At 35.9% G+C, this 15,319-nt stretch overlaps 1 protein-coding gene across 13 annotated transcripts in view; it reads right to left on the bottom strand.

Moving 5' to 3' along the window:
- The window catches only part of CHD9 (chromodomain helicase DNA binding protein 9), a 76,845-nt gene that overhangs the window by 27,907 nt on the left and 33,619 nt on the right, over positions 1–15,319 (bottom strand). For all 13 annotated transcript variants that reach the window (XM_071756911.1, XM_071756917.1, XM_071756918.1 and 10 more), the window contains 9 exons: positions 12,176–12,287; positions 9,185–9,331; positions 8,237–8,305; positions 8,093–8,148; positions 6,604–6,721; positions 6,020–6,106; positions 4,626–4,763; positions 2,373–2,494; positions 1,124–1,367 (listed from right to left, as the gene is read on the bottom strand). In XM_071756911.1, the coding sequence (XP_071613012.1) occupies positions 1,124–1,367; positions 2,373–2,494; positions 4,626–4,763; positions 6,020–6,106; positions 6,604–6,721; positions 8,093–8,148; positions 8,237–8,305; positions 9,185–9,331; positions 12,176–12,287 (1,093 nt within the window). The remainder of the gene's footprint in view (positions 1–1,123; positions 1,368–2,372; positions 2,495–4,625; positions 4,764–6,019; positions 6,107–6,603; positions 6,722–8,092; positions 8,149–8,236; positions 8,306–9,184; positions 9,332–12,175; positions 12,288–15,319) is intronic.

Below are 15,319 nucleotides of genomic sequence, written 5' to 3'. Positions count from 1 at the left end.
AGATTTGTTATATTATCTTGGATCTACTCAACTTCAAAATTTTCTTGCTGAAATTTTGTCAAGAGCTAGACATCAGACTTTACATTATAAATAATTTTGTCATCCTATACACGTGTATAAGATGTATTACATCTCTAACTCTGTAATTAATACTAATGAGTAATTATCCATAGCCACAATTCCAGTATTGTCAAATCGACAGTAAAATTTTGAACACTTAAATTACAGATTTACCCATCTAAGAAAACTATTCCAAAGGGTGCATGCAGATACTATCCCATTTTTAAGCCCAGGATCATCTGAAAGACTGGGAGGGAAAAACCTACAGTCAATCACAGAAAAAAAATAGGGTTCTGATACACATAGCACTCATACAGAAGAAATAAAAATACTAGCTGAGAACTAAATGAACACATTTTATCCAGTTTACTCCACTGGCCTGACAAAAAAGAATGCATAAGGCCTTCAACAAGGCAGTATATGATAATTCACTAGGGAAGCAAGATGTCCTTTTAGTATTTATCACTACTTTAAAAAAAGGTTTCAGCCTCATTAATTTTTGTAGAAATACCATGGTAGTTAAAAAAAAAAAAAAAATTATGCAGAATATGTAGGAAAAGCAGAAGTAACTTCTAAAATAGTCAGATCTGAAGGTTTGCACACCATTTAATGTCAAATATTTCAGACAGAATGACCAACTGTACACAGATAATGCTAATTCAAGATAGAAAAAGGAAATCATCAGCCACAAAGGTAAAAACCAGAGCTTAATCTGCTGTATTTTTGTTCTCACTGCTCCTCAAATTCAGGACCCAACTGCCACCATCTGGGTACACTTTAATCTCCTCCTGAGTGTCAGCATCACTGCTATTCAACTGCAAAATTACTCAGCATACTGAAACAACATACATCTTGCTGCAACCCCTTTCACAAAATTTACTCAGTAAGCATATGTTAAAGATTCAGATTTGTAAAAAGCTTAAAAAAAAAAAAAACAACCCACATCACTGCATGTAAATGACTTCCACTGAGACAGATGTACAGATAACGTCAAGTATACTTTATTACTACTACCTGAAAGAGGTTTTGGGTAAGTTACTGCACAGAAGTGACATTACAGTACCTGTGAGTCCCTGAAGTACATTTCATACTGCTGAATCATCTGCCTGCTGATCATGCTGCCATGGTACACCACAACGTTCAGGTCAGTCCACGTGCGGAATTCTCTTTCCCAGTTTGCTATTGTGGAAAGTGGAGCTATGATCAGAAAAGGGCCTCTTATACCAGCCAGCAGGATTTCATAGAGGAATGTAATGGACTGAATGGTTTTGCCAAGACCCATTTCATCTGCTAAAATGCAATTCCGCCTGCAAGCAAAATAAATTTATTTGTTATTAGCATCCAAGAAAGCACAGACACTAAAGCTGTTATTCAAATGAACAATTTATAACAAATTTTAAAACAATGGTCAAAATTAAGGCACTGCAGAAGATGCTTGCAAATCTTCCCTGGCCATGGTGAAAGAATGAACTTCATAGAAAAAACCACAAACTTGCTATAATGTTCAGCACTGGCAAAAACTAAGAACAGAATGTTGTATGGTGTTCTCCTAGAAAAAACATTCTTTTGGGACTACATCTGCCCTAATTAAAGGAATTCAAATTAATCTGATCTCCTACACACACAACTTGATAAGACTGCTAGAAATTAATGAAGAATCCCTAAAAGTCAGAGATAGAATGCAACTGCACTCACGTAACAGGAATGCATTACAAAAATTTCCCCTTTTGTTTCCAAAACTGAGTCAGGGGCATATCACTAAATTACCAAATGAAGTACCAGTAGGCTCTCACCCTCAGCCATACATCCAAGCCCTTCACTCCATATGCACAGATGCTTAAACAACTATGTCGTGCTTTACTGAGAATTAAAATTTTCTTTTTCAGATCATGAAACTGTATGGTAAATTGATACATTTGCTGTACCAATAGCTCACAATACAGAAAACACTATTATTTATTAGCCTCATTGCTAAAGAGAGGTAATTTGAAATATGTACTAGCTCAAGAAAAATTTTAATCAGCAAGTCTTCTGCAGTTGTTAAAAGAAAAAAAAAGAAAACTTTGGTGGAAGTTGCTTTTTGCTTTAATTTTATCTAGCACATGAAACTTATTTTCAATTAAAAGAATAAAACGAACTTAAAATTTGATTTTTGTTGTTCTTGTTGCTAAAAACATACTTCATAAAGAGAAACTTATTTTTTCTAATTGCAGCTTTTTAACCATAAGCAGAGAAGTTAACAAATTTAGTTAAAACAACATTTATCCCTAGTAATAGTGACAGAAAATTTGTTAAAAATTCTATGCATATACCTGTTGTACCAGTTGAATAGGAGCCAGTTAAGTCCTTCCAGTTGATATTCCCTGAGCTGATTGCCATTTTTATATTCCCTAGACTGTTCTATCTTCTTCCAGGAGTTTGGAGGGGGTCGGTCCTTTAAGGGAAAGATTAAAACATGTGCAAGTTGGTACATGCTTTATTTTTACAAAGTATTTTAACTATTTCCTGAATGTAACAATTCTGATTCAAAGGTAATGACTGAACCTTAAAATGAGGAAGGTGCCATTGCTAACTTTATTTACTAATTACTAGCCTACAGAAAGCTGAAATTTGTTTTTATCTGATACAAATTAATGCTTCTAAAATTAATTCCTGAGTATATTATAATAAAAAAGCAAATACTTTATAAGACTAGGCATATAAATAGCTTGGCACTGGTAATCTGAAACATTTATATGAGAATCTTCAATAATACATGAAGTTTCACTTTGGAAGCTCTAAGAACAGCTGTTCTACAATCAGAGTCAAGCAAGCCTTTGGGACTTCTTTAAATCCCTAAAGTCTAAGTAACTATAAATGCTGATGCTGTTCTGGGCAAGTGACAGAGTTATCATGATCTTGCCCTTTCCTTTCAGTACATGCCCTGGTCACTGCTGATCTCTCCATCTCACAGTCACTTCAGACAGCCCAAACCAAGAACATAAATAAGTAGATTTGTGAGTGGTTTTGTTCCCTGAATCAATTTCACCAAGGGATCGGATAAAAAACAGTCTCAACAACCAGGATGATGATGCAAGGAACATGACCAAACAACTTTGGCAGTACCAAGGCATATCACCTAAATGTCCCTCTCAAGCTAAAGGAAAGCTGAGAGGCTGTATAGAAATGCACACACACAGACACACAGACAGATGAGTTCTTAAGGCTGAAGACTCAATGTGCTGGCCACTGGCTTAGCCAGCATCCTAGAGAATCATGGCAGTTTGTACTGATACTAGGTAGGACTCCAGGAGAAAACGCTCTCCTGGGATAACTTCTGCATCCCAGCATGAACAGACTCACACATTCAATCAAAATATATTTAGTAAGACTTTTCTGGTCAGCTGTATTTTTTTCCCTCTCCTACGTTTCCCAGTACTTACACAAGCTCGCACTTGCTCTAGACTCATGTGGCCTCATCTGGCAGCTCTTAATCTGAGATCTGCATTTTATATCTCTTTATTGTCAACGTGAGCATCACCTGACACCAGGTCTCAGTGTGGCAGGAGCTGTCCCTCCCCAGCAGCTGTGGCTTTCTCCCCTCACCCACCAGCAGCCATCTGTCCACTCCCCCACACCAGAAGCTGCCACGCTCCTGGCTCACAGGGCTGCAGTCAGCAAATACTTTCCTGTACTTGCTAGAGCCTGGAACAAAAAAATACTTGTTGCTGATGCTAAGATGACTGCCAGTTGTACAGCTACCCTTTAATCATCTTTTTCCCTCAAAACCAAATATGGTAACAGAGAGGTATAAAAGCCCTCCTTCCCACATGCCAATATGGCAGGTTTTTAAATAAATACTAGGGAAATGGACTAAATATAATATGATGTTCATCGTGACTACTGCCATTATCTGCAGATGGAGAAAACATCAAAATAAATTCCAAAGCCTACAAATTAGAACACTGTGCATAATCAGTTACATAAAAGAAGTTAGAACAAGTGTTGCATTACACCACACAGGACACATCTTCTTCTGACAATGACATACAGGACTTCAAATGGAACTACTTTGTTTTCTCCAGCACTGTGAGACAGAAAATTGATAACTTAAAGGTAAAACACATTGGCTTATTAAATGTATTTTTATTCCTTTCAGCTAGACCTTTCTGACAAGCAAAATAAAAGCAGGAAATCATTAAATAACGTGTTTGACAGATCTCATTTGCCAATTTCCTTCACTGTTGAAGCACAAGACTTAACTCTCTTCTCTATAAAAGGATGTTTACACTTTGTTCTGTTTTCTCCTTCTCTTAAGCATACTTAGATTCTGTGGTAGCCAGTTTCAAAGTGTTGCTAATCACTCAGAAAGTTATGGCATTTCATTTGTTTTCCTGAACAAAAATTACTTTTTTTAAAGAGAGTAACAAAGCAGAAAAAAATATTATTATTCCCAGGTAACAAGGCACAGAGATTCTTTACACAGAATGTCAATAAGCCTTATGTTTTAACAGAAGTTTAAAGTGCAAAAAAAAACCCCAAATCTAATTTTCCAAGACAGACAAGTAAATTAGATATAATTTTACCAATCTCCTTGAGTCAGGCCTGGAAGCTTGCAACTGTTCAAATTCTTCTATTTTTGCTTGATCTACATCTTCTTTCAGCTCCCACGTGCTGTCTTCATATGGCAATGAACACCATTTGACTAAATAGTAAATAACAGGCTGCAGAAGAAAATTCTGAATGTTATCAGCTTTTAATTTAGTGTAAAGACTGTTAATATGCCTTACTATTTGAGTAGCCATTTCACATGAGAGCTAAACACAAAAGTCTATTTTTGATACTTATTATAATGTTTGGTGTAGTTTCTTGTTATCTACCTGCTTATCCTTGGCCTCTCATACTCTGCCACTTGTTGTAGACCCTGGAGAATGTTTTCAATCCCACTGAGCCCTAAGTAGATCTCAGTCTTAGGAAAGAAATTACTACACATTTTTTGATGTTTTTAGAAATGGGGCACAGGGGGGAGGAGGAAGCTCTTAATTGCAGAGGTACTACCAAGAACATTGCCTTCACCCTCCAAATCAGCTTACCTAAGCCTAAAACAGACATGGAGAAAGTTCCTAAAACTGAGGTCTTCTCAAACAAACAGAAAAGCTTTACAATTCTTCTTGGATGACACATTAAAACTTAGGAAAAAATGTCTGAAGATGGAACTAAGGCAGACCGTAAAAGTAAAAACTAAGGCAGATTCTGTAAATAAATTTACACAAGGAAATAAAACCTCATCTTTCAAGAAGTTGAGGGAAAGTCTTACGACAAATTCTTCTCTGGAAGTAATAATGACAAACCCTCTGCATGCAACAAAAAGTAATTTTAGCTCTCAGCTCTGCTTTAGGAAGATTATTGGAGATATCACTGCTCATTTTGCTACCTAGAAGAACTCAAGAAGTATCCTAGCTATTCCAATGCCCTTAATAAAGAAGTTTGTCTGTCTCTGTTCTCCACTTGCCTCAGACTCCTTCTGAATTTTGGTAATTTATTTGCTTGATTTGCCTGTTTTTTTTTTTCCAAAAAATCCTAATCTTGTCTTTTTGTGCTGTGATAACTTTCCAGAAGAGCTACTTGAAGTCAGAGTTTTCATAAAGACTCAATAGAGAAAGGTTCACTGGTAAGCTTCTCTTAATCAATCACTGGTTACCTAAAGCCTAGGGGGACAGTTAGAGAGAAAGAGAGAACCACTACTACCCTGCCTTCCTCTGCAACCTAACAATACTAATAAATATGTCAACTGTTGAACTCTGATTTCCATTTAAACATATGGCTCACATAAGACATGACAAGTATGGAATGTATCTTTAAAAATATTACTGAAGCTTAAATTCATTAAGGCAGTATGTTGAAATCTGATCAAATTACAAATAGCAAACACTACTTGGAGGTGTATCTTCTTGACCTGCTTCCAGATATATATATTTACCTCACCAGTGTCTTTATCTTCACAGAGAGATACTTCTAATACCCGGTCTACTTCAACATAGTCAGGATTAAAAGGTTCTTCCTCCATCTGCAATGCAAGATGAATTAAATCAGTAGAGAGGCAAGAAAAGCTGGTCTATGCTAAGACTTGGTCTCATCAGACACAAAATTAATTTGGCCTTTGTAAATGGGGAAGCTATTGAGACTTTTGCACACACCTTAAAATCCACACCCTCCACCCTCTTTTTTTTTTTTTCTCCAAAGGGCATTGAAATGGACTGACATTCAAATAGATAAGTCCCATAGTACAGCACCTAGCCATACTAACACAGTATTTCCCTCCACACCACTCTGTAGTAGTTACCTAAATAATCCCCATTTTAAACCATGCAAGTCAGACTAGTTCAGTGACTGTAGAAAACTTGATTTTTAAATTATGTTAAACAACCAACCCTCTGCTACAACAAAAAGCTCAATCCCAGTGGCTCAGTTTTTACTTCTCAACATTCAGCTGTTCTATTTAAAAGCAAACTATTTCTCAACTTCAGAAGGAAATAAAAGTTTAATTGTATATTTCATACTCACATCTGCAAAAAAGTGAGCTCGTTGTGCTTGCCTTAGTTTGAATCGTTTAATTTTCTGCTGGATTCTTTTATCCTTTAGAAGCTGCTGTTCTGTGGCCCACTCACAGTGGAGGTAAGAGCTAAAATTACAGAGATTAACATATTAGTGAAAGCAAAAGCTTACTATCTATTTTTAATATACAGTTAAAGTAATATAATTTAGAAACCAGTATTTCCCATTTTATCATTTAAAACTGATTTCACTGTGAAGATCAAAAATTTATTCTCCCCAATAATCATCTTATCTCGTTAAAGCAAAGCTTTGGGGATAGGATCCATAGAACTCTATGGATTCCCAACTTTCTTTCATGTGTCCTAAGAAGAGAAACAACCATATTTAAAGTAAGCTTAAATAAATCAGATTTAATATCTGATGCCTCTATCAGAAAGAACCCAGAGATATAAAGTACTGAGTATATTTGATCTCTTTCATTTACTTGATGTGAACATCTCTTCACAGGTACTGCTGAACTGTATACCTGAGCCCATTAAAAGATCTGTGAGGAGAATCAGAGCCCTTGGCAAAAAGGGACCTCTCATCAGATCAGGCTGGAGGAACAGCACAAAGTAATAGGGTCAATAGGAGGAAGCATGAACACCAGGACCTACCCCACCAAACTGCACCCCAAGTGAGCCCTTGTGAAGTTAGACTGGTTAGATTTGGTTTGTACATATTTCTTCCTCACTCATCTTTTTTAATGTATTTTCATGGCTTTTTAAGGCTAGAAATAAAGATGAGCTATTGCTGGCTATTACTCATTCTCAGATGAAAAGGCAGGCTTTACCCTTTCAGAAAACAACAGCTAATGGTCTCCAGAAATATGAATCCAGAATCAGAAAAATTCCTTACTAGCAAAAATCTAATGAAATTATGCACATATGTAAAACTAAAAATGCTCTTGTTGAAAATCACCAAGATCTGAGTAGTGACATAAAGATAGGCATTACATTTAAAATAGGAATATATGGAAATTTTTTTTTTCTTCGTAATTCTTTAATTCCTGCATCTGATTTAAAATCAGTTCTATTGATGTATTTTTTTGTCTTTTTAAAAAACAGTAAGACCAACTCCTACGTCAACCTCTCCTAAATGTGTGACACTAAATCTAATCTAGGTTCACTACATAGCTGATTTACACTCATTAAATTAAGATCAGCCTCAGGCACACAGCCCCTGCTCAATTTAGTACAAATCTATCTTCTCTGAAAATGCTGTTTTTGTGGCAATAATGGCTATCAGCTAATTGGTCAATGCTGGTTATATTACAGATAATTCAGAAATTATCATCAATATAATGCATACTCTTAGCAATTTTAAGACTAAATTTGTAAAGAAAAGTCTAAAAAGATGGATGGTTATATATAATCTTCAAGCAATACAAAACTTCAGTAATGAATATGGTATTTATTTCAGTCAACACCTCCAATGAAGTAACTTTTACAATACTTACTAGTTTTTGTATTTTACAAAAAATTCTTCAGTTTCTACTGTCATCCCAGCAGATATCTAGAAAAGTAAATTTAGGGGAAATGTAAAATGACAGATATCAACTCCTTTTTCAAATCAGCAACTTCACCCCATGAAAATCACTTACTTCTTTCTTTATCACCCTGGAGGATAAGATTTTGTCTACTATTGCTCCATCTTCTTCACTTGGATTTTCCTAAAAATGCAGGAAAACAATGACATTATTTGCAGTAAATGCCCTCTCTTCAAACTGATTAGGCTTAAAACCCTTCAACTTGTTAAGGCTTGTTAAAAGTTCATCAATGAAGGCAAAATTTGACCTCTGCCAGTAGTATTCTCTTTAACAGTCCCAGAGCAAAATTTAAAATCCAGATGACAAATACATGTAGAAGTACAGTAAGTCTGGCACTTCCAAAGGGCATCAGATGCCTTACAGTACAAGCCATGGTGTTTCTTTCACTTTCCAGGCACAGACTCACTGTGATTGCCCTGCTGAGTGACTCTGATGCAGTGGACATACCCAGGACTTAATACAGATATGGAGGAAAAAGGGCAGTGGCAGACAGGTTGGAAACAAAAAAAAAAAAGAATAAACCAAAACAAGCACGTGTCAAATTCAATTTAATAGATTTACTCTGAACACAGATAACAGACATGCTGTGAAATCAGGCAGACAAGGTCGTGCCTGGGAATTCCAGCAGGGCGTAGGTGTGACACAGATCGGGTACTGCTCAGCTCTGCCAAGACTGAAGCTGTGGTTCCAGAGATAGAGTGCCAATCTTTAAAAGTTGCTTCCAATAAAAAGCCACCTTCCCTCCCTTGATTTGCTCCCAATCATACTTTCTCCTTCCAACTCTGGCACTCCTTCAAACATCTCGTGATCTTATCTTAACTTCGGCTAAGTCAACAAATGTTTATAACAGAAAGGAAAAGAAAACAGAAAGTAATAAGCCATTTCTTCCAGTTCTCAAGATCTTAGCAAGCTTAGTAACAAGAGCTTATTCCTTCCACCTTATGGATTTTGTCCACTGAGTTACTTAACACTGCAAATTTCCCATTACCAGTTTCTACTTACCACAAATAATTGTAAAGGCTGCTCAGCAGGTAGAGGAGCAGAATTCTTTTTGATTTTCACAGAAACTTTAGCTTCTTCTTCTGATTGTTTTCCTTCTCCTTCTTCAGCATATTTTTTCCTTTTAACTTGACGATTTGATCTTCTCTTCTGCATGCAAGAAAACAAAAATAGAGTTTCAACTGAAAACTTCCTGTAACATCAATGGCAAGTTTGAGGGCACCCTAAGCAATGCTTCAGCAGTATCAGCACTTGATAAACAACATGAAACCTGTGAAACACAGAGCAACAAAACCAGCCATACACTGTTTTCAATCAATTAATTCTGGTTTTTTCTGTTTCACTTCCATATTTGATACTTTTCAAGTTCAAGAGGAAACACAGAACAACATTTTCAGGATATGGGAACAAAGGTGATACATAAAGGATCTCCCATAAGCATCAGTATTTCAACAGCCATTTCATAATGCAGTGTAACAGCATTGTGTTCCTGTCCAAATGAAGAAACCGAATGAAATATACATAATATGCTGAAGTATCTCTATCAAACAGTGTTACACAGAAATTATGATATTCATTAGATCATACTGGTCAGATTGCTGATGAAGTCTGATTATGATGGCTGATAAAGTTAATTCCTTTGTTAATGCATTTTGGTTTGTCTATTTGGCTTACTTGGTGGTTTCTCTCTCTTCTACTCATTTCTGTAGAGCCTGAGGGCAAGTGCCAGTTGTAGAAATAACACTCAGTTTAAGAAAATAAATCCTTCTCAAGCACTGTGTAAGTTTTGAATACTTAGATTATTAGGATATCGCATATCATTTCCACCTCTCAGTACTAACATGAGACACTTCATGTTTAATAAGATTAATTTTTAAAAGCATGAGCTAAATACTGATTGCAGAATCTAACTTGTCAGCTAACACTTGAAAAGAGAGCAATCTGCTCTAGCACGTGGTAGTAACAAATCAGCAAGATAGAACAGTATCTATAAAATCAATTATACTTAGCTACACAACAAAACATTTTTATTAGGAAAACCCAATGCTAGTTGCAATATACTGTAATAAACACTTGGGAGAGGAACAAGATGTGAGTAGAACAAAACCCAAAGTCTTGTGGTCATACTGACTTCTGCAGAACTGACATTAGGTAACAGCAATATTGTGGCACAAGAACTTACTTTCTGTTAAACTCAGTCCTTGCTCTGGCTGCCATCTGGAGAAAGACCTAGTGATGCTTTAACAACTACACTGAAAGTATCTCAGTGAAGTGCCATCATAACTCTACATATACAATAAAAATCAAAGAAGGAGCATCACCATTCTTCTGGAGAAGCTGGGAAAGTACACATATAAACTACATAATCAGCTTTATAGGATAATGTAGCCAGATGAGCTACACTTCAATAAAATCCAAGTATGTGCACAGCAGGGTGTTAGAACAAACAAACTTCAGATTAAGATTGACATAGTTAAATCAACAATAGCTTGCTGACAGAAGCAGATTTTATTAAAAACCAAAATGAAATAAAAATACCAGCTAATAGGAGCAATACAAAACCATACGGACTAAGAACCAGGTTCAAGTAATTCAAGCTATTAAGTATTTGTTCATCAGGCATCAGAAATATGCACTCCAACATATGAGTGAATAAACTGAGCTGCTTGAAAAAACTTAGTTTCCTGGGGCTAAAAGGATGGTCATTAACAAATGGCCCTTGTCATGCTAAAAATGAAATACCCAAAAAACCCAAAGACAGCAAGAAAACAGAAATTATCTTTAGTTCTTTATATGATGTTTGTTGGCCTACAAGTTTCTATTACCTGAATACAGAACTCTATTAGCAAGTCACAGTACTTCAGAATTACCAAACCTGCTTTCTCCTCCCTCAGTGTTTCTCCTCCTTTCTCTTCTCCTCTCAGCATAATAAATGAACTCCAAAGCACAACAGATTCCCTAAGAAATAAACAATTCTACATACCTTTCAAGGTAACCTTTACCTAAGACAAGATATCACTTAAGTTAGCAAAAAGTCATTGTGGGAAATGGCTTCTGATCATTTCCCTCCCCCAGCATTATTATGTGTGAAATGCTAAAGGTCAGTTCAGTATCTGATAATTGTTTTCTGATACTGTCATCAAATAATGCAATATTTTTTACTCAACACCACCTAATTTTGAATATTGATTTCATCTCTGTGGATGAAAGTGCCAGAGGATAAATGCTGTCCATTTCCAGCATACCTTACTTTTAATGGAGTCTGCCCTAAAGCAAGACAGTTATAATTCTGTTACTAGCATAAGCATAAATAGGATATAATCTCTGACAAACAGTTCGTAATTTTTGTGCATAATTTTTGTAAATAATTAGCTATGCTACTACTATACCAAGGCAATGCATAAAAAAATATGTGGAAAGGAAGTAACAAGGGAGATATTCCTCAAGGGAGTGACTCCACTGCTTATTTAATTCTTATCTGGCACTTCCTTCAGAAGTACTCACAGAGAACTAGAGCTATTGATCATTGCCCTCTTTAGATCCAACACTGCAAGAAACCAATTCTCTCTACAGAAGTAGAGCTCAGTAAAACAGAGTGAAATTTGAACCAAGCCTTTAATATGTTTTCAAAAACTAAATTTCAGTAATAAATGTCCCTTCTATTAGTCTTCCAGTCTCTGCAATCTCCCCACAGTCAACCAAAGGACCAGGTCTAATGGTCAGATCAAGAGATGAGCACTTTGCCTCAAATCTATGGACTTCTGCACTGAAATGGAACAGGTAAAAGCAGGGCCATGATGACCCATTACAGAACCTGTAGGATTTTCTCATTTTCAGCTAAGGAAAGTACCTGATAAGCTTCTGCCTGAGAAAGCCAGCAGTGAGGATTGCTGTCACTGTGATAAAAGGAGTACAATTTTTCAGAGAGAACAGGAAAAGGACCAAAGAAATAACACATACAAATTTAAAAAGAGAAAAATTCTGACTGCTTACCTGGGAATCTTCATCTTTCAGTGGCCGTTGTGGAGTCTGCTTAGCATCAGACAATTCATCTGAAGATTCATTTTTTCTTTTCTGTTTCTTACCCAGTGTGATGATTAGCTTCCTGTTAGGAAAAAAATCAAAAAATGCTATATACTTGTCTACTTAACTTCAAGATTAAAAATAAGAATACCCATTAGCAATTCCCATCTTCTTGATGTAAAACTCAGGAAGCACCACTGTCTGAAAAATGAAAAACATCTCAAAAGAAGAAGAGACAACTGCAAGGCTCCTCTGTATTGCATCCTTTCAATTGATAAATGAGTAAGAGAGATGCAAAACCCAACTATTAAACTAACTGATGATGGTGAATTACAAAGTTAGTATAAATACAATCTGCAGATGATGACAATAAATTATTTATGATAAAGACTATCATTGCAAAATGCATCTCTTACTCATAAAAAACTATAGACAGCAATCTAGAATCAGTCAAAGCTGCCAACATGTAAAATTTTTATGTTTAAAGAAGTCCTCTAATGAGCTAAATGAGGGAGTTGTATGAAACCTTCCTGACCTTTAAAAAAAAAAAAAAAAAAAAAAACAAAAAACCAAAGCTGTATTGAAAAGGTCAGCACAGCTGCTCATTTTACTGAATAAATGATACACAAAGCTTAAATCTTTATATGGACAATACACTAAAGTAGCATCAAATATACTGGCTACCTGAAAAACCACTGATCAGAAGGCAGAGGATAAAATACTTGCAAGTGTCCAAATAAGAGATGTATCACAGATTTACTATGCCCAAACTAACAGTCCACAACAACCACCAAAAAAATCTTAAATTACAAAAACACTATGGATAATCTGAGGAACAGGGTTTACAAAATACTTCAGTCCAGTCAAGTTCTGCTTATCTCCAAAGCTGACACCTCCCTGGGCAACCTACTACAGATTTTATTTCTCCTTTTTAAAATGGTAGATGACACTGCTTCATAAATGTGCTTGTAGTTGAGCAAGCATAGGTATCCTTGTTTTGTGCACATTTTAGGCTGAGATTCTTTTGGCTTCAAGAAGCACAACATTAAGAAAGGGCATGACTTTTAATATGGGCTGTAATGGTATCCAGCAGAAGATTTTAAGAACATTCTGGTTTAGAACATGGGTTTATTTTCTCCTCTGTAGCTGTAGTCCTCCCCTGTGTTTACCTCTTGCTCTACTCCTGCAGTTTTACACCTAATATTCTATTGCTCTGCCAGCTTTTGTGTCCTATCTTCAGTTTGCACTACCCCTAGTACTTCACAAGCACCCCAGTGCAATTTTCTTAACATCTTCTCTACATGTTGCAGATCAGAATATTTCCTCCTTTGCATGGATTTGGTGCCAATGAGGGGAATAAGTGCATGGTTTGACTCTTCTGATCCTGTGCCTAGAACCACAATACTCCTTGCTACCAAAAGTTGCTGAACAACAGTATGGTGCTAAAGCCATGCAGTTCTATTAGGAAAAATGCAATCTGCTCTTATTTTGGGCAAAGCCTTCTAAAAAATCTGCTATGTGAAAACAGTGATTTTCAGAAGCTTGTAAACTGGATCAAGTCTGTGATTTTTTTTTTCATTGAGAGAGCAAGTTCTCTTGCCAGTTTATAAATTTCTGCACGAAAGCATAAAGATACTTGGCTGAAATCCTTTACCCCACCCTGAAACAAACTGTTCTGAACAGAATCTATTCTGTCTCTATGAAAAGGAAACAGCACACTACAGACACAGAAAAAATAATATCCCTGGACTCAGTTCCCGTTTCACTTTCTCGTGTCTTCTTGAATTAAAAGTTTATCTACATTTATGTAAGATCTAGAAACATCTTAACAAGAATATATTTCTTCAACATATTTCCTTCTTCTGTAATTACCAACTAAACTGAACATTTTTTAGAAACTCAGACCAATGGGAAAACTAAAAAGCCTTCTCATGAGCCATTATTCCTTATGATACTTCACACAAGACTCATAAGGTTGTTTAGACCCTTAAATTAAATTTAGACCACTAAATTAAAAAATTTTAAGTATCAGCAAGGCCATCAGGAACCACTATTTGAGAAGCATTGCAACTACTTTCTTATTAAAAAAACAAAAAACAAACCCCCCAAAAAACAGTAAGAATCTGATCTATTCCCCTTCTGTTTGGTTGCAGAAAATGTGATGGAAGAGTTGTCAGCACTTTCAACAGCTTTAAAATTATACATTTTTCAAATAGTGAACAGGGAAAGTATGAAAGAGAAAAGAAAAGCAGCAGATGTTTACCAAGTCTGTAAGAAATAATTATTGCTGGCCTTCAACACATGCCTTTAATACATCATTTTACTTCAGCTTTCATGAAACACCAATTAGTTCATTACTCGTGTCCAAAGCTACCTCCTAAATATTTTAATTTGTAGTCACAGCCCTTTGCAATAATACTAGCAAAGTCCTATGTTATCAACAGTATTAGTATTTCTTCATCACTGGAAACTTAAATAAAAATCTTATCCATTAGCAAAATACAAAGCAAGTATTCCCTTGACAAGTTGGTGTATCCTCTTGGAATTAAGAGTTAAAATCCTAGGAAATTCACTTCAAGTGTCATGCATTTTAATTTCAACTTCAATGATACAGGATCAGTGTAACAGGCAGATCACTTCCTTGCCATTCCCTTTCCCATGTCTCTGGTTGCTAACTCATTTATAAAGGTTTCAAACCATCTTCACAGGATCATATCAACAAGCCACCATATAAAGATCTGGTAGAGTCCTAAATGAGTCCTAAAAACCCTCTCTGCCTTGTACACAGTACATGTGAGATCTACTTCAAGGAAGCAAGGACATAAACCCATAAATCTGAGTAGTGAACAGAACCCCAGAGGACTCCTTTGATTTATCACTACATAATGTAAGGGTTAATAAAAAAAAAAACAAAACACCATTGTTTTTATAGGACATGAAACAACACATCCATCTCTGATAACAGGAAACAGTTTGGGACTGAAGGGCTACCAACCTCAACTGAACATCTGCAAATAAAATACTTAGGATTTGGGGGACTTATTTATTTAAACTAAGTAGTCATAAAAAAATATCCTAAATATAGTCTACTGATATTGTCCTTTACATCACCAA

Source organism: Heliangelus exortis, chromosome 13 (genome assembly GCF_036169615.1).
Source record: "Heliangelus exortis chromosome 13, bHelExo1.hap1, whole genome shotgun sequence".
NCBI lineage: Eukaryota > Metazoa > Chordata > Aves > Apodiformes > Trochilidae > Heliangelus > Heliangelus exortis.
Note: the sequence above shows the minus strand (reverse complement) of the source record. Positions and strands in the feature narration are given on the sequence as shown.